We start from the raw sequence: 20216 nt of genomic DNA on the forward strand, positions 1-20216 counted from the left end.
TATGTACCTATGCACATACTCATATATGTTTTATGTGTGTCAGCAATGGCATAACTACATGGTCAGAGGTTTAAAACAAGGTTATAATAAGGTGGGGTCATATCTATGAAGGTACAAGGGGGAAGACCCCTGACAGAGACACATAGAGAGTGATTAAAAAAAAGAAGAAGAAACAAAAGTACACTGCCAGGTAGAAAACTGGATACACAGCTGGACAGATACAGGCACTTAGTGCTTTTAATTGGTTACAGAAAAAAAATGAACGTTATGAGGAACCGCACTAAGAAAAAACCATTTGCCCATAGAAATGAATGTAAATAAAGATAATTGGTTACCGCCACTGCTCATTGCCACTTCTTGCCGTTGCTCTGGCCCAGGGCCCTGCACTCCTGCTGCCCCAACCTGGGTACAGGCCTCTGCTGGACCTGACCCTTGGGGGTGGCATTGGACCCATGCTCCTCACCACCACTGCTTCTCCCCCCCTCGAGCTCATGCCCACACCCCCACTCACTACCACTCACCCCACACTCGCTGCTTTTCACCCTCTTGCTGCTGCCATCACCACTGCTTCTCCGTGCCCTCCCATCAAAACTCGCTGATTCCACTGAGCATTATAGCGAACACTCAGTGAAATCAGGTATCAATTTTAAATGAGCACAATAGTTAGATAGCACTAACTGAAACTGCATTAAGCGGGGGTTGTCTGTGTTAAATAAACATGAGAGCAATGATTTTCCAATCAATGACATGGAGAATGGGAAAGAAACCCAAAATCGAAAACCTAGAATAGGCAACAGAATATCGGCTTTTTATTTTTCTAAGGAAACCATCAGTATATATTCATTCTGGCCATTAACATTATATTAAACATGTTTCCTCCATTGTTTTATTCTTCCTTCTAACATTAAAGTCTTTGTCCTTTTGCAAAGATTGTCCTCTGGGCAAAAGTTTGTCTCAGAGCCTCCTGAACCTGTTTGTTCCTCAGACTATATATGAAAGGGATGAGCAAAGGAGAGACCACTGTATTGAGAATGGACACCCCTTTGCTGAGGTCTAGCCCACTGCTGCCGGCAGGTTTGATGTACATGAAGATGCAGCTGCTATAACTAATTGAGACAACAGTGAAGTGTGACATGCAGGTGGAGAAGGCTTTTTGCCTCCCAGAAGAGGAAGGGATGCTCAAGACAGTGAAGATAATTCTAGAATAGGACAGGATGGTGATGCTAAGAGTGCCCAACAGAGAAATCATAGCTGCTATGAAATCTGCCAGTTCCAAGAGCGTAGTGTCTGCACAGGAAAGTTTGATCAGGGGTGCAGTGTCACAAAAGAAGTGGTTAATGATATTTTGGCTGCAGAAGGGCAGTTGGAATAAAGCAAGTAATGGTCCAATGAGTAGCAGAAAGCCAGTCACCCAAGAACTCAGCACTAGGAGTTTGCAAACACGCTCATTCATGATGGTGGTGTAGGACAAAGGGTGGCAGATGGCCACATACCTATCAAAGGACATCACTGCAGATAGGAGGAATGCCGTAGTACCCAAGACAAGATAGAGGAACACTTGAACAAAGCATCCAGCTACGGAAATTGTTCTGTTGCCTGACGCCAGGTTGAACAGGGCTTTGGGGATGACAGTGGAAGTGAAGCCAATTTCCAAGAGGGAGAAGTTCCGGAGAAAGTAGTACATGGGGGTTTGCAGGTGATGGTCCAGAAGGGTGATGGTGATAATCACAATGTTGCCCATGACGGTAATAATGTAGGTAAGTAGGAGAATCGCAAAGAACAGAGTCTTCAAGTTCTGTACTTCAGTGAAGCCTAAGAGGACAAAATTCCTGACCATGGTCTGATTCTCCATCACAGCATTTTAATACTCTACAGAGAACATAGAAAATATTAAACATTTGAATTCCTTTGGAAAATGAATCATTTTCTGTCTATTCCCTGAAAAGATATATTGAAAAGCTCTGAACCAGCTCCTGCCATGGTAGGGGGTCGGACTTGATGATCTGCTCAGGTCCCTTCCGACCCTACTAACTATGAAACTATGAAATTTTCATCTGGAATAAGTCAGTAGAGCCCCACTGAATTCTATAGAGTATGGCTGCTCACTAGACCAGTGTTGTATTTGTCTCGTACAACTTAGAATTCTCTGCCTATTTGGCCCTAGTTCCAATGTCCCAAGCCAGGAGCATGGAAAGAAAAGTTTGTTGTGTTTCAGGGTGGATCGAATGACATTAAGTCAATTCAAATCCCTTATTTAAATCAGGAACCCAAAAGCCTGATATAATCACTGATATTTCTCAACTTTCCTAGTATGTGTGTGTTTTTTGTGTGTATGTGTGTGTGCGCGTGCAGGTGTGTGTATGAATATACACACACATATACACGTTTATTTTTTAAAGGTGAATTTTCATGGGTTGATATAACAATTAACTCTTGTTGATATACAACTATACAAGGCTTTTGCAATATATTTGGTACATACATTTCCTATGCACACAATACACATACATATGTATATAGATTAGCATATTTCAACTGTTAGATATCCTACATTTTAGTATGCTCTAAAATCATAGAATCACAGAAAATTAGAGCTGGGAGGGACCTCTGGAGGTCATCTAGTCCAACCACCTGCTGTAAGTAGGACCACCCCCAACTAGATCATTCCAGCCAAGGCTTTGCCAACTTGGTCTTTAAAACCTCCAAGAATGGAGATCCCATCACCCCTGCAGATAACCCATTCTGGTGCTTCACCACCTTCCTCATGAGAAAGTTTTCCATTATATCCAACCTAAACTTCCCTTGCTACACTTGAGAGCATTGCTTTTTGTTCTGTCAACTTCCACCACTGAGAACAATCTAGCTCCATCAGCTTTCAAACCCCACTTCAGGTACTTGAAGATTGCTATTAAATCCCCCTTCAGTCTTCTCTTGTAAAGATAAAATAAGCCCAGTTTCCTCATCCTCTCCTCACAAGTCATGTTCCCCAGCCCATGAGCTGTTGCCTTCTGTTGGACTCTCTGTAACTTGTCCACATCCTTTCTGTAGTGGCGGGGGGAGGGGAGGGTGGGAACTGGACACTTGACTCTAGATGTGGTGTCACTACTGCTGAATAGGGGGGGATAATTACTTCCCTCAGTTTACTGGTGACACTCCTACTAATCCAGCCCAGTATGCTGTTAGCCTTCTTGACAACAAGGGCCCACTGTTGACTCATATTCAGTTTCTTGTCCGCTGCAACCCCAGGACCTTTCCTGCAGAGTTTCTGCCTAGTGAGTTGGTCCAAAGCCTGTAGTGGTACATGGGATTGTTTTCTCCTACAGGTAAAACTTTGCACTTGTCCTTGTTGAACTTCTTGAGATTTCTGTTGGTCCTTCCTCCTATTTGTTCAGGTATCTCTGTATCCTATCCTTGTCCTCCATCATATCTAATACTCCCCCAACTGGGTCTCAACCATAAACTTGTTGAGGGTGCACTCTATCCCATCGTACTGAATGGGATCCCAACTTACTAAATGGGTACTTTGCCTCAGTCTTTCATCAATCCCACAGGATGCCCCTTCCCATTATGAGACAGGGAGGTCCAGGTGAGGGAGATCCGTTGCCCTCCATCAATGCTGACCTTGTGAAGGAACACCTTGAGAGGCTCAACACCTTCACGTCAGCCGGCCCTGATGGTTTACACCCCAGGGTACTCAAGGAGCTGGCTAGCATCATAGCTCAGCCCCTGGCATGGATCTTTGAGAACACCTGATGCTCCGGTGAAGTGTCTGAAGATTGGAAGAAGGCCAATGTGATGCCTATCTTCAAGAAAGGGAAGAAAGTGGATCCAGCAAACTACAGGCCCATCAGCCTGACCTCTATCCTGGGGAAGGTCTTAGAAAAAACCATCCAGCCATTCTCAATGGATTGGCTGATGCCAACATCCTGAGGAATAGCCAGCAGGGGTTTGTTGCGTGTAGGTCTTGCTTGACCAATCTCATTTCCTTTTATGACTAGGTGACCTATCACCTGGACAAGGGAGAAGAGATTGATGTTGTATATCTTGACTTCAGAAAAGGCTTTGGTCTGGTATCCCATGATCACCTCTTGGCAAAACTGGCCAACTGTGGACTTGGGTCCACCACGATCCACTGACTGGGGAATTGGCTACATGGTCAGACCCAGAGGGTGGTGGTTGATGGAAGTCAATCATCATGGTGCCCTGTGACCAGTGGGGTCCATCAAGGCTCTGTCCTATATTCTTCAACATCTTCATTAATGATGTGGACATTGGAGTCAGAAGCATACTGGCCAAGTTCGCTGATGATACCTAAGTTTGGGGTAAAGCATCCACACCTGAGGACAGGAGGTCAATCCAGGCTGACCTTGACAGGCTCGGGAAATGGGTAGATGAGGACCTGATGGTGTTTAACACCAAAAAATGCAAGGTTCTCCACCTTGGGAGGAAAAACCAGCAGCATCCTTATAAGCTTGGAAGTGCTACACTGGCTTGCACTATGAACGAAAGGGACTTGGGGGTCATTACTGACCACAAGATTAACATGAGCCTTCAATGTGATGCTGCAGCTAGTAAAGCAAACAAAATGCTGGCTTACATCTATAGATACTTCTCAAGCAAATGACTAAGACATCATTCTCCCACTGTATTCAGCCTTGGTAATGCTGCAGCTGGAGTACTGCATCCAGTTTTAGGCTCCACAATTCAAAAAGGATGTGGAGAAGCTTGAGAGAGTACAGAGAAAAGCCATGTGCATGGTCAGAGGTCAGGAAAACAGACCTTATGATGACAGGGTGAGAACTATGGGACTTTTCAGCCTGGAAAAGCGCAGACTCAGGGGTGATCTGATGGCCACCTATAAGTTTATCAGGGGTGACCACCAGGATCTGGGGGAACGTTTGTTCACCATAACCCCCCAAGGGGTCACAAGGTTGAACGGTTATAAACTCCTGCAAGACCATTTCAGGCTGGACATAAGGAAGAATTTATTTACTGTCCAAGCCCCCAAGGTTTGGAACAGCCTGCCATTGGAGGTGGTTCAAGCACCTACTTTGTACACCTTCAAGAGAAAATTGGATGTTTATCTTGCTGGGATCCTGTGACCCCAGCTGACTTCCTGCCCCTGGGGCAGGTGGCTGGACTCGATGATCTTCTGAGGTCCCTTCCAGCCCTAATCTATATGAAATCTATTAAATCTATGAAATCTTTCAGATCATTAATGAAAGTATTGAACAAAGCTGCCCCCAGGACAGACCCCTGGGATGCTCCACCTTATACTGGCTTCCAACTAAACCTTGAGCCATTGATCACTGCCCATTAAGCCTGACATTCCAGCCAGCTTTCTATCCACCTTACAGTCCATTCATGCAACCCATACTTCCTCAGCTTCCTTTCAAGAATGCATCTTTGAAAAAAATGCTGTGCGAGACGATATTTAATGCATTACTGAAATCAAGGTATAGCATGTTCATGATCACTTTCATCTTCCCCAAGTGCTTAAAAATGGATACCTAGAGGACATGCTCCATGATTTTTCCAGGGACTGAAGTAAGGCTGATCAGTCTGCAGTTCCTCAGATCCTCCTTGTTCCCTTTCTTTAAGATGGACACAATATTTGACCTTTTCTTATCATCCAGGACCTCCCGTGATCACCATGAGTTTTCAAAGATAATGGTCAGTTGTTCAACAATCACATCATCCAACTCCCTCAGCACCCTTGGATGCATTGCATCCAGCGCCATGGTCAAATACATATATATTTTCTTAACTCAGTAATTAACTTCTTGCTCATATTTGTATCATGCTGCATTAACATGGCAATGTGAATTTAATTAAACACACAAAACCAACACTTTGAACTTATTAAACAAAACTTGAATGTTTTTGATATAAAGACTTTCTTGGGAAAAAAAGCACATATCTGCAACTCAACTGTTACAGCATTGGAAGTATGAACTGTGGATATTGAATTAAAACCAATTAGTTCAGGTCACCCTGAGGAATAATTTCTAAATTGCCTGGGTGACAGTAATTGGAACTAAGATTCCTAATTCCCTAGTTCTCTATAAAATAACACAGTCATTGTTTTGCATAGTGTATATATTTGAATATTTTTACCCTCTTTTTTCAATTTTTTGAACTCATCAATCTCAACCTCCTCCCCACTCTTCCCCATTCATAGAACCAAAGGGAAAAACAAGCTTTCCTGTTTTTTGAAATCCCGATTGACTTCTCAGCTTTAAGTGAAAGAGTCCAAAAGGAAGAAAATATTCTTTCAGCACCCGCAGAAAGGATTACTGTTGGAAAAACCTTCAACTAACTCTGGTTCCAAGTGCTTTACTAGCAACTTCCACCAGTTCTCTGGTGTGACTGTCCTTAAACATTCCCAGCAAACATGTCCTGCTTGAGTGGTTGACCTCTACCCTTGAAACTTATTATGGTTTGCATGATTGATGAGTGATTAGTAGATGCCCACTTCAGAGCATTCCCCACTTCAGCAGTTTTTTAGTTAAAAATATTTTCATTTAAAGAGAAAGAAAATAAAGAACAATTAAAAAAGATACAGAAAAGAACATCATGGACGTGCAAGATAAGCTTTCTTCTCTTCAAATTTCCAGTCTAGTGTGTTTGCTAAACCAAAACAGGTGGACAATAATTTAAGAGTCCCCATAGTACAAATTTTGCTTTTCAATGCTATTCCATAAAAAGATATTGCTCCAAAGCATGCAGAAGGAAAGTTATTAATCTCTAAAAAGTAAGGATAAAATATTAACTCTTCCCCAATGTTTTCCAGCTGAAATTGTGGTCCCCAAATCACATTGTCCACTACCATCATTCATTTTCCAGTATTTGCTACTGAATGCTGAAAAATAATGAGTCACACCACTACCCTGAACAGAGCTACGCTGAATTAGTTAAGAGGGCAAAAAGACCATAGTACCTCAGGACCAATTCTGTACTCCATTTTAGAAACATATTGGGAAGGAAAAAATAAAGCAAACTTGCTTTTCACACATTCTCTGAACCATTGCAGCTACAAAAACTTCCAGCCCTGGTATATCTGACATATCAGACATAAAAAAAAAGTCCCACCTGCTGATCCACATCACTTTAATTGCACTTGAAGTTTGGTATGATTCCTGTCCAGTAGCAAAATACAGACTTTTTCCTTGACTGGTAGGAGACTATATAAGGTTTAGAACAAGTAGGCTGGTCCAGCACTCATTATGAAATGTTCTGGGGACCTGTGTATGCTAATATGATAGAATATGTTAACAAGCCATAGGCTGATGAATCTAGCAGTATAACTTAACATTGTCTATTGATTTTTATTGGAAGCTCTCCTGCTTCTCTTTCTCTTGTCAGTGCTGAAATAAAGTTTCTTGGTTAACTTATTTTTTGTAAACTTTTTGTTTATATGATGGGGCATGGACACACAAATGTGTTTGTAGCTTTAAAGGTGGGGCACATTGCTTAGCCCAGAGATGGGCAAAATGTGGCCCGGGGGCTGGATGAGTCCTGCAAGGCCATTGTATCCAGCTCATGGGGCCCCTAAAACATTTAGAAAATTAATATTTATCTGCCCTTATCTGCCTGTGCTGTGGCCCTTGATAGCTTGCCAAAACTCAGTAAGCAGCCCTCTGCCTGAAATAATTGCCCATCCTGGCTTATCCCCTACCCTGCAGCCAATCACTGCACCCTGCAACAATGGACCATTGAAAAGAACAAACAATAGAATTATTATATTTTAGCTGTCAATTGGCAATGGATGGAGAAGATACACAAAATCATGAGGGCTTAGCCCTACTTTGTCTTCATGCACCTAAATAGTAGGGCTGTGCAGAACAGGTAATATTCAATTCAACATCCATGTCGAATATTAAACTGGGTCCCGCTTCAATTTGCAGTCCACTTTGACTCGAAGTGGGTCCGCTTGGACTCAAGGTCAAAGCTCAGTCGAATATTCGAGCTGCTTCGACTTCCCCATAGGCTATAATGGGGAAGGTCAAAGCAGGCTCTAACTTTGGCATTTCTTGTTTGATCTTGATGAAACATGCAAGAATGGTGGAGACTGAGGAGCCCACAAAGTGTGCCAACATTCAACATGATAGGTTCAGGGGGTTCGGAGAAACAGCACCCCATATTCTTGAGAGAAAACCTCCTGTGACTTCTGTGTGGAAAGCCACAGGGAGCTCAAAACTGCAGTCTTGCTAGCCCCAGAGGAGCCCACAAATCCTGCCAACTTTCACGGTGAGAGGTGCAGGGGTTTGGGGGAAACTGCACCTTAGGCTGCTGACAGACAAAACTCATAATCCAGATGGAGTGAGGAGGGCGGCATTCGCTCCATCTGCACCTGGCGCTTGGGGAGTCCCAGCAGCAGGAGATTCACCTTGAGCAACACCAGCTGCTCCACCAAACCAGGATCCAAGCAGGGCCGGTGGGGTGTCACAACATCTGCAGCCATGCTGAACACCCTCTCGCTTGGCACGCTGGTCAGTGGACAGGACAGGTATTCCCGGGCAACTGTGGCCAGATCCGGCCACATCAGGCTGCGGGTTGCCCAGTAGGCCAAGGGGTCGCAGTCCAGGGGCTCCACAGGCTTGGCAAGATAGACTGACACCACAGTGTGAGGGCTGTCTGCATGATCCTGGGGTCTGGTGGGTCTGGACCTCCTAATGTTTGCCATGGCCTTAGCCCATATTGGCAGCACCTGTGGTGGAGGGGAAGACTGGCTCGTGGATAGCAGGCTGGGTTCAGGTAGTGGATCCCCCTGTCCCACTTCCCCCCACCTCCGCCGTTCTGCCTCCATCACTTTCTTCATAAGTACCTTCCTCCAGTGACTCAGTGTCTCACTGCCACATATGGTGCCTTTCACCCTTGGGTCACAGATGGCGGCCATCATATGCACTGTGTTAGACCCCAAGGGTTCAAGCCTTTTCCTAAGGCCCTCCTTCAGCTGCCTCGCCAGTGCCTGCACATCTGGTGAAAGTGGCCTGCCCCAGCCAGGAACATTGGCCCCCAGGAAGCTCTCCATTTGGCTGCAGAGCTCCTTCACTATGGGGACCACTTGGCTGAGGAAGGCATCAGCAGCACTGAGGGTCTCAGTGGCCTCAAGGAAGGGCTTGAGGACCAGCAAGATCTGGGAGATGGCATCCCACCCAGCTTTGGTCAGGGGGCCGCTGATCCCAATCTCAAGCAAGGCCAGCTCATGGATGGCCTTCTGTTGCTCCACCAGTCTCTTGAGGATGAGGTATGTGGAGTCCCACCAAGTCTCCACATCCTGGATGATTCTGTGCTGTGGGACATTTAGCTCTACTTGTTTGTCCCGCAGCATCTTGCCCCGCTTGAGGCAATGGTGGAAGTAGCCCACCAACTTCCTACATCTGGAAACGAGCCTGCTGGTGTTGCTGGCGCCATCACCAGCAGCCTTGTCCCCCTCCAAGGCATCCCTCACAATCAGTTGTAAATAGTGTTCCACACCGTGAATACCAGCAAAGTTGGCATCACAGACTGCCTTGACCATATTGACCCCATTGTCAGTAACCATGAAGCCGCAGTTAAGCTCAGCCTGCCCAACACCCAGCCACCCCTGCACCATGCGGTTCATGGCCCCCCTTATCTCTGCCGCTGTGTGGGACTCATCCATCATGTTGCCAGGAAGGAGAGCTCACCGACGGCCTGACTGGCCACACCAGTGCCCTGTGAGGGAGAGGTACGCATGGTCTCCACCCCAGCTGCTCCAGATGTCCAAGGTGAAGTGTACAGTCACCTGTGGACCTGCCTTGTGCAGCCCCTCCCTCAAGTGCTCCCTGCATGCTTTGTATAGGGAGGGCACCACCATCCTGCTGAAGGTGGTGCATGTGGGCACCTGGTAGGATGGAGCCAGCATTGTCAGGAGCTGCCTGAACCCTGGCTGCTCAACAAAGGTGAAGGGCTGGCCATCCAGAGCAAGCATCTGCCCAATGGTCTGGGTGACCTTGCTCGCATTTGCAACTGGTCCCTTTTGCCCCCCATGTGCCAGGGTGCCCTGCCTCTGCTGTGGGGGGATGGGGGCTGTTCTTGTGGCAAAGGGGCAGTACCTGCAGAGATGATTCACCAGTGATGCAGGGGTGGAGCGCGCTACTGTGCTGGTTGCAGTTATGGTGGGAGAGGTTGTGGCTTCTGTGTCTGGACATGAGAGAGTCTCAGGCACAGGCAGTGGCTGTGGTGGCACTGCTGCTCCCCTCGCTTTACTGCTTGTAGCAGCCTCATCCCTTGTAGCGGGAGGAAAGAGGCTGCGTCTGAGTTTGGTGGGGGGAGAAACTGCAGCTCTCCCGCTTCCAACCCCCCTTGCTCCCCTTCGTGCAGGCTGGCCAGCATGGCCACCTGCCTTTCCACCCCACTTCATAATGTGTCCCTTTCTTATGTAAACTGGAACCTCTAAGTGTGCTGTGTGCCATGGATTAGATTTCTGGATGTTATGTAAATGTGTTTGTGTGTGTAGATGATATATTGAGAAGCACTGGTGCCTGCTGTTTTGAGCTCCCTGTGGCTTTCCACAGAGAAGTCACAGGAGGTTTTCTCTCAAGAATATGGGGTGCTGTTTCCCTGAATCCCCTGAACCTATCTTGTTGAATGTTGGCACACTTTGTGGGCTCCTCAGTCTCTACCATTATTGCATGTTTCATTAAGATCAGACAAGCAATGCCAAAGTTATAGCCTGCTTCGACCTTCCCCATTATAGCCTATGGGGAAGTTGAAGCAGCTCGAATACGCGACTGAGCTTCGACCTGAGTCCAAGTGGACCCGCTTCGACTCGAAGCGGACAGCAAATTGCCGCAGGTCCTGGTTTAATATTCGACATGGCTGTCGAATTGAATATTACCTGCTCTGCACAGCCCTAATAAATAGTTATATAGATATAAATACTTTCTCAATTTATATATAACATATATACATACTGATGCATGTATTATAGCTATATCACTAATGGTATAACTATGTGGTCATAGATTTTAAACAAGGTTATTATAAGGTGGGGTTATATATATCCAGATACAATGAGGAAGACCCCTGGGAGAGAAACATAGCAGGAGAGAGAGTGACTAAAAAAGAAGAAGAAGAAGAAACATGTAGTGACAGCTAGAGAACTGGATAGACAGCAGGACAGATGGTAAGTAAGAACACAGGAACAATGATTTTACAATCAATGACATGGAGAATGAAAAAAAAATGCAATAGGAGACTGGCAATAGAATATCGGCTGTTATTTGGCAGAGGAAACCATCACTACATATTGATAATGGTCATTATTTTTATATTCCTCACATTTCCTCCATTGTTTCACACTTCAATTTGGCATTATAGTCTTCATCTTTTTGAAAAGATTGTCCTGTGGGAAAAAGCCTGCCTCAAAGCCTCCTGAACCTGTTTGTTTCTCAGGCTATATATGAAAGGGTTGAGCAAAGGAGACACCACTGTATTGAGAATGGACACTCCCTTGCTGAGATCTAGCCCACTGCTGCCGGCAGGTTTGATGTACATGAACATGCAGCTGCTGTAGGTGATGGAGACAACGGTGAGGTGTGATATGCAGGTAGAGAAGGCTTTGTGCCTCCCAGAAGCAGAAGGGATGCTCAGGACAGTGGAGATTATTCTAGCATAGGACAGGATTGTGATGCTAAGAGTGCCCAAGAGTGAAATCATAGCTGCTATGAAATCTACCAGTTCCAGGAGCCTGGTGTCTGCACAGACAAGTTTGATCAGAGGTTCACTGTCACAAAAGAAGTGATTAATGATATTTTGGCTGCAGAAGGGCAGTTGGAATAATACAATCAATGGTCCAATGAGTAGCAAAAAGCTACTTGCCCAAGAGCTCAGCACTAGGAGTTTGCAAACACATTCATTCATGATGGCAGTGTAGGACAAAGGGTGGCAGATGGCCACATACCTATCAAAGGACATCACTGCCAATAAAAGCAATTCAGTAGTACCCAGGACAAAATAGAGGAACACTTGAACAAAGCATCCAGCTACAGAAATTGTTCTGTTGCCTGACGCCAGGTTGAATAGGGCTTTGGGGATGACAGTGGAAGTGAAGCCAATTTCCAAGAGGGAGAAGTTCCGGAGAAAGTAGTACATGGGGGTTTGCAGGCGATGGTCCAGGAGGGTGATGGTGACAATCACAATGTTTCCTATCATAGTCAGAATGTAGGTTACCAGGAGAATCACAAAGATCAGGAGCTTCAAGTTCCGTACTTGAGTGAAGCCCAAGAGGACAAAATTCTTGACCATGGTCTGGTTCTCCATGACAGCATTTTAATGTTCCTGCAGAGCATAAAGAAAATATTAAATGTAGGCGTTCCTTTGGAAAGTGAATCATTTTCTTTCCATTCACCGAAAGGAAATATTAAAAAGCTCTGGACCAGATTTTCATCTGGAATAAGCCAGTAAAGCCCCATTGGATTCTACAGAACACAACCGCTCGTCCCCCGAGTGTTGTATTTGTCCCTTACAACATTAGAATTCTCTGCCTGTTTGGCTCTCGTTCCAATGTCCTAAGCCAGGAGCATGGAAAGAAAGGTTTGCTTTTTTTCAGGGTGGATTGAGTTACATTAAGTCACTTTAAATCACATACATAAAACAAGTTTTAAGTCAGGAAGCCAAAAGCCTGTCATAATCACTGACTTTTATCACACTTGGATATTGTGTGTGTGCATCTGTTGTGTGTGTATATGCATATGTGTGTGGAGAGAGAGAGAGAGAGAGTATTCATACACATACATATACGTATGTGCATTTTTAAAGGTGAATTTTCATTGGTTGATATAACAATTACATTGGGTTGATATGCAACTATGTAAAGCTTTTACAGTATATTTGATACGTACATTTCCTACATGCATGCACACATGCACACACACATATATATAGCTTAGCATATTTGAACTTATAATTCCTACATATTATTTTGCTCTGAAATCATCAAATCATAGAAAATTAGAGCTGAAGGGGAATTCAAGAGGTCATCTAGTCCTATCCCCTGCCCAAGCTGGACTGTCCCCAAGTAGATCATTCCAGACAGCGATCTGTCGAGCTAATCCTTTAGAAACTTCAGGGATAGAGATTTCACCACCTCTGCAGGTAATCCATTCCAGCACTTCACCACCTTCCTCATGAGAAAGTGTTCGCTTATATCCAACCTAAAGTTTTGCCCTGATCTTCCAATTTGTCAAGGTCTCTCTGTATCCTAACCCTGCTCTCTAGCATATCCAATACTCCCCCCACCTTGGTGTTATCCACGTAGTTGATGAGGGTGCACTCTATCCCATCTTCCAGATCATTAATTAAGGTATTGAACAAAACTGGCCCCAGGACAGATCCCTGCGGCGCTCCACTTGATACCAGCTGCCAACTAAACCTTGAGCCATTGATCACTGCCCATTAAGCCCAACGATCCGGCCAGCTTTCTATCCACCTTAGAGTCCATTCATGCAACCCATACTTCCTCAGCTTCCTTGCAAAAATGCTGTATGAGACCATATTTAATGCCTTACAGAAGTCAAGGTATAGCATGTTCACTGCTTTCCCTGCATCCACAGAATCAATTACTACATCATAGCCAGCAGTCAGGCTGGACTGACATGACTTGCTCTTGGTGAATCCATGCTGACTTTTCCTGATCACTTTCTTTTCCCCCAAGTGGTTAGGAATTGATTACTTGAGGACCTGCTCCATGATTTTTTCTACGGACTGAGGTGAGGCAGAGCAGTCTGTAGTTCCTCAGATCCTCCTTGTTCCCTTTCTTAAAGATGGGCACTATATTTGCCCTTTTCCAATCATCCAGGACCTCCCCTGATCACCACATGGTTTCAAAGATAATGGCCAGCTGCTCTGCAATCACAACAGCCAAGTGCCTCAAATGCATTGCATTTGGCCCCATAGTTCAATATATCTATATCTATAGCTATATCTATAGCTATATATAGATAAATATACCCTCTTTTTTAACCCCGTTTTTTCAAGTTTTTTCAACTAATTTCATAGATTTCATAGACATTAGGGCTGGAAGGGACCTCGGGAGATCATCGAGTCCAGCCCCCTGCCCAAAGGGCAGGAAGTCAGCTGGGGTCATAGGATCCCAGCAAGATAAGCATCCAATTTACTCTTGAAGGTGTTCAATGTAGGTGCTTGAACCACCTCCGCTGGCAGACTGTTCCAGACCTTGGGGGCTCGGACAGTAAAGAAATTCTTCCTTATGTCCAGCCTGAAACGGTCTTGCAGGAGTTTCTGACCGTTCGACCTCGTCATCCCATGGGGCGCTCTGGTGAACAGATGTTCCCCCAGATCCTGGTGGTCACCCCTGATAAACTTGTAGTTGGCCATCAGATCACCCCTGAGCCTGCGCTTTTCCAGGCTAAAGAGTCCCATGGCTCTCAGCCTGTCATCGTAAGATCTGTTTTCCTGACCTCTGATCATGTGCGTGGCTCTCCTCTGGACTCTCTTAAGCTTCTCCACATCCTTTTTGAATTGTGGAGCCCAAAACTGGACACAGTACTCCAGCTGCGGCCTCACTAAGGCCGAGTACAAGGGGAGAATGACGTCCCAGGATTTGCTCGAGAAGCATCTATGGATGCACGCCAGCATTTTGGTCGCTTTACTAGCCGCAGCAACGCATTGGAGGCTCATGTTCATCTTGTGGTCAATGATGACCCCCAAGTCTTTTTCTTCTGTAGTGCTAAGCAACGTAGCACTGCCGAGCCTATAAGGGTGCTGCAGGTTTTTCCTCCCAAGGTGGAGAACCTTGCATTTTTCGGTGTTAAACACCATCAGGTTCTCGTCTGCCCATTTGCTGAGCTTGTCCAGGTCAGCCTGGATCACCCGCCTATCTTCTGGCGTGGATGCTTTGCCCCAAAGTTTGGTGTCATCGGCGAACTTCGCCAGTCTTCTCCTGACTCCAATGTCCACATCGTTAATGAAGATGTTAAACAGTATGGGTCCCAGGACAGAGCCTTGAGGGACCCCACTGGTCACAGGGCACCACAATGAGTGACTGCCATCAATCACAACCCTCTGGGTCCGACTACGAAGCCAATTTCCCAGCCAGCGGATCGTGGTGGAGCCAAGGCCACAACTGGGCAGTTTGGCCAAGAGGTGATCATGGGATACCAGATCAAAAGCTTTTCTGAAGTCAAGATATATGACATCAATCTCTTCTCCCTTGTCCAGGTGATAGGTCACCTGGTCATAGAAGGAAATGAGATTGGTCAAACAAGACCTACCCGCAACAAACCCGTGCTGGCTGTCCCTTAGAATGTTAGCCTGGGCCAGTCCCTCAAGGATGGCCTCCTTAATAAACTTTTCTAAGATCTTCCCCAGGATACAAGTCAGGCTAATGGGCCTGTAGTTAGCCGGATCCACTCTCCTCCCTTTCTTGAAGATCGGCACCACATTGGCTTTCTTCCAGTCTTCTGGCACTACACCAGAGCGCCAGGAGTTTTCAAAGATCCGTGCCAGGGGCTGGGCTATGACGCTCACCAGCTCCTTGAGTACCCTGGGGTGCAGGTTGTCAGGGCCAGCTGACTTGAAGGTATCCAGCTTCTCAAGGTGTTCCTTCATGAGGTCAGCATTGATGGAGGGTAGGGGATCCCCCTCACCCAGATTTCCCTGTCCCATAGCAGGCATGGGCATCCCATGTGACTGATGAAAGACTGACGCAAAGTACCTATTTAATAGGTTGGCTTTTTCCTGGGCGTCAGTTGTCAGTTGCCCCATCTGGTTTAGCAGGGGTTCAACGTTGCCTTTGCTTTTCCTCCGGCTCCCCACATATCTGAAAAAGGACTTTTTGTTGTCCTTGATGCCTGAAGCTAGTTGGAGTTCAGTTGCAGCCTTGGCTTTCCTGGTTTGCTCCCTGTAGGACCGGACCAGCACGGAGTAATCCTCCTTGGAGGTGAATCCCGTCCTCCATCCTTTGTAGTCTTTCCTTTTTAGCCACAGTAGGTCCGCTAGGTCTCTGGAGAGCCAGGGGGGCTGCTGTGCCTTCTTGCTGCCTTTCCTCCATGTTGGAATAGATTTAGCTTGTGCACTGAGGATCGCTTCCTTGCGAAGCAACCACTCTTCTTGAACTCCCAACTCCCTGGGGTCATGGTCCCTGAGGGCCTGACCGACTAGCCTCTTGAGCTTGTCAAAGTCGGCTTTTCTGAAGTCAAGGACTTCTGTGTTGCTGACTGACTTCCCAGCTTTACGGCGGATGGTGAATTAATCATTCTCTCTCTCTCTCTCTCTCTCTCTCTCTCTCTCTCTATATATATATATATATATATATTTGGGAAACTTAATAATTAACTTTTTACCTCGTATTCATATCACGATGCATTAACATGGCAATTTGAATTTAATTATGCTCATAAAAGCAACAGTTGGAACATATTAAACAAAACTTGATTGTTTTGGAAACAGGTGTGCACATTTTCAACTCACTAACTTATTAAACACTGGTATAAACTGTTACAGCATTAGAAGTATGAACTGTGGATAGTGAATCAAACCAATTATTTCAGGTCACCCTCAGGAAAATTTTCTGAATTGGCTCGGTGAAAGTCATTTGAGCTAAAATTCCTACTTATTTAATTCTCATTAAAATAAGACAGTTGTTGTTTTCCGTAGGCTATTCTGAATATTTGTACCCTCTTTTTTTCAAGGTTTTTCAACTAATCAATCTCAATCTCCTCTCAACTTTTGATTCATAGACAAGAAGAAAAAACGAGCTTTCCTGCTTTTTGAACTCCTGATTGACATGACTTTGATTGAAAGAGTCCAAAAGGAAGATAATACCCTTTCCACACCTGCAGACCAGCTATTGCTAGAAAAACCTTCAGCTAACTGGTTCCAAGTGCTTTACTAGTAACTTCCACCAGTTGCCTGGTGTGACTGTCCTTAAACATCCTCAGAAAACGTGCTAGAATGGTTGACCTCTAGCCTTGACGTTTATTATGGTTTGAATGCTTGATTAATTATTAGTAGATACCCATGTCACAGCAGCATTTCCTTCTTTAGCAGTCAGGCATCTACCTTGATACTTTGTGTTAAAAATATTGGCAACAAAATGGGGTGGAGTAAGTGCTTAATCCCTCCACTTCTTTACTGCCTGCAATTTAACTCCGCTGTTAGGTATTTCTTTTCTTAATATTTCTTTAAGTTCTTTCCAAATTTCAACAGCATCTGCAATGGTTTTGTACTTTGTCCAAAGCTATGAAAGTAGGTTTTAGTGTATTCAGCATATCTCCTACATTTCTCTTTGGACCAATGTTGACAACCCTAGTTGTGATTATTCCATCAATTTTGTGATCATTTTCTTCACACATGATCAGCAGAACAGGACAGCTCTCAGATGTTTTCACCACCATTATTCTATACAAGATATTAGCTTTAATGGCAAAGGTTTATTAGAGGCTCATTGACTCAACATATAATTTTATTTATATTATTTTAATAGATTATATTAAAGGTATACCATAGCATATGCTATATGAAATTCAGATTTGATTCTAAGCTGGTATATTTTATAAGGAAAACTTAGTTTTAAATTTAATTTAAAAAATAAAGAACAATTTAAATAAAAAATAAAACTAAAAAAAAATATTGAGCTTTATCCATCTGCACGTGTTTTCAGGTTCAGGTTTTTCTCTCCAATCTTACATTTCTATTCAAACCTGATATTCATGACTTCTTGCCTAAGCGTGGGGTTATGTATTCATGTATCAATGCAAGCTAACACATGTTAAGAAAACAGAAGGGCATTGGCAAAGGACCCGGTAAGTATTCATATAAGAAAAAGCACTGGAAGTCTGTTACCTTTGGCTCCTAGTTGCAAGTAAAGGAAAAAAGCTCTCAGGAAAAAGATAAAAAAAAGAACATCATGAACCTGCAAGATAACCTTTTCTTCTTTTCAAATTTCCACTCTAGTATGTTTGCTAAATGAAAAGAGGAGAAGAGTAATTTAAATGTTCCCATAGTACAAATATTGCTTTTCAAAGCTATTCCATAAACAGAAATTGCTCCTAAGTGGGCAGAAGGCAAGTTCTTAATCTCTAAAAAGTAAGGATAAAATACTGACTCTACCCCAATATCTTCCAGCTGAATGTGTAGTTCTCAAATCTTCCTCAAATCCCATCCTTAAATACCACCATCATTCATTTTCCAGTATCTGCTTCTGAATGCTTTAAAATTATGAGTCATGCCACTACCCTGAATGGAGCAACACTGGTTAGCTTTAGAGAGGACAAAGACCATAGTACCTCAGGACCAATTTAATACTCCATTTTAGAAACATATTTGCAAGAAAAAAATAAAACACACTTGATCGTCATGTATTCTCTGAACCATTACAGCTACAACTACATTCTCATCCTGGTGCATCTGATATATCAGACATAAAAGAGCCCCACCTGATGATCCACTTCCACTTTAATTGCTCTTGGAGTTTGGTATGATTCCTCCCCAGCAGCAAAACACAGACTTTTTTTTCTTGACTGGTAGGAGACTATATAAGGTTTAGAACAAGTAGGCTGGTCCAGCACTCATTATGAAATGCTCTGGGGACCTGTGTATGCTAATATGATAGAATATGTTAACAAGCCATAGGCTGATGAATCTAGTAGTATAACTTAACATTGTCTATTGATTTTTATTGGGAGCTCTCCTGCTTCTCTTTCTCTTGTCAGTGATGAAATAAAGTTTCTTGGTTCACTGAAATTTTGCGTAGATTTGTTTCTTTAGATGATGGGGCATGGAAAGGCAAATAAATGTGTTTGTAGCTTTCAAGGTGCAGGTGCTATTGAGTGCCCTTTGCATGTGTCAGATAACTTGCTGTTGCACACTGGTTTGCTCCTATCCTGCAGTCACTCACTACACCTTGCAGTGATGAACCCCTGAAAAGAACAAGCAATAGAATTACAAGCAATAGTATTATACTTTAGCTGTCAATTGGCAATAGATGGAGTAGGCAGAGAAAACAGTGAAGGCTTAACCTTACTTCATTTTCATGCACCTACCTAAATAACACTTACGCTGGATGCCTAGCTGCAATGTCTGGCACTGGGTCATTGTTTGGATTCTACAGGTATGTCTTCCTGTAGCAAAATAGGATCTCCTTGTGTGCATATTTGCTGGAAGAAAAATGATGAGGGAACAAGATGGAAGCCCTTGAAACTTTTTGCCTGGTGGCTAGTGCACTTGCTGTCCAAGTTGTAGTGATGAGCTCCTCTGTAATGACTTGGTCAGGTACCCTAGCTGCTCAGTATGGGTAAAACATGGGCCCTCTTACACACATTTCTGGGGCTATGTACATAAGTGACCAGACACTAGTCTGCATGTACAGTCTTATGCAAATGAAGAATAAAGCAGGGAACAAAAAAAACCAAACAAACCCCAACAACAACAACAAAGGCAGAAAGACAGCTAGGGAACTGCCAGTAAGATGTGCAAGGGGAAAAAGAATTAACCCGACATGTTTAAGGAGATGGCTGAGTACAGGCAGTCTTCCTTCCATGCTCAATGTGTAACGTGTCTCTAAACCACCTGAAGGGTAGAGATGATGTGATATGCAGGAGTAGAGAGGGGATTTCAGTAGCCCAACATCTTCTTTTAGTTGGTAACCTGATACCCATTCTATTATTAAATAATAAAAAAAAAAATCCTAAGATGTGATGAGAACTATAGAAATTAGGTGAGGCCTGGAAAAAAATATAAATATTCACTAGGCCTGTGCAGCAGCAAGTATTTGCTTTGGATTTGGATATGGCCGATTTGGAAGGGCAGTGATTTGATTTGGTGATTTGAATCACTGTCGATTTGATTCAGCTGATTCGGATCTGGAGATCTGGCGCTGATTCAGAGATTTGGCCATAGACTAGACAGGTAGTAGTCCTCGAACACACTTGACACAGCAGCCTCCAGCTGGTAAGTCTGCTGTGATGGGCAGAGGGGGGAGGGAAGGGGCGTGATGGGGGCAGACCAACACCCTCACAGCGAGGGAGGGATTGAGACTGGGGTTGGGACAAGCTGCCAAGCAGTGCGGGGTGGCACATGGGACTCTGGAAGTGGGGATCCTGCCACTGCACACTGCTGTGCACCACCAGTCTGGGAGCTGCTGTTCCGGCAGCTCCTCCGGTGGCTCTTGCCTCAGGTCTGTGAGGGCATGGGAGTGAGCATGTTCCCCTGGATCTGCGCAGGGCAGA

At 44.5% G+C, this 20216-nt stretch overlaps 2 protein-coding genes across 2 annotated transcripts; both read right to left on the minus strand.

The window, feature by feature from the left end:
- Positions 1–904: 904 nt before the first annotated feature.
- Positions 905–1852, minus strand: LOC149862504 (olfactory receptor 6C74-like). The gene has a single exon (XM_090053950.1). It carries the CDS (start codon positions 1850–1852, stop codon positions 905–907), a length of 948 nt encoding a protein of 315 aa, XP_089910076.1.
- A 9497-nt stretch (positions 1853–11349) lies between these two features.
- LOC149862505 (olfactory receptor 6E1-like) lies at positions 11350–12288 on the minus strand. Its single transcript, XM_090053951.1, has one exon. It carries the CDS (start codon positions 12286–12288, stop codon positions 11350–11352), a length of 939 nt encoding a protein of 312 aa, XP_089910077.1.
- Between the last annotated feature and the right edge of the window lie 7928 nt (positions 12289–20216).

This window comes from Crocodylus siamensis, chromosome 6, assembly GCF_052110815.1.
Source record: "Crocodylus siamensis isolate JL-2025a chromosome 6, ASM5211081v1, whole genome shotgun sequence".
Classification (NCBI taxonomy): Eukaryota; Metazoa; Chordata; order Crocodylia; family Crocodylidae; genus Crocodylus; species Crocodylus siamensis.

What these genes read in the sequence shown, in the direction of transcription:
- LOC149862504 (XM_090053950.1), bottom strand. Translation starts at nt 1,852, where the DNA reads ATGGAGAATCAGACCATGGTCAGGAATTTTGTCCTCTTAGGCTTCACT.
- LOC149862505 (XM_090053951.1), bottom strand. Translation starts at nt 12,288, where the DNA reads ATGGAGAACCAGACCATGGTCAAGAATTTTGTCCTCTTGGGCTTCACT.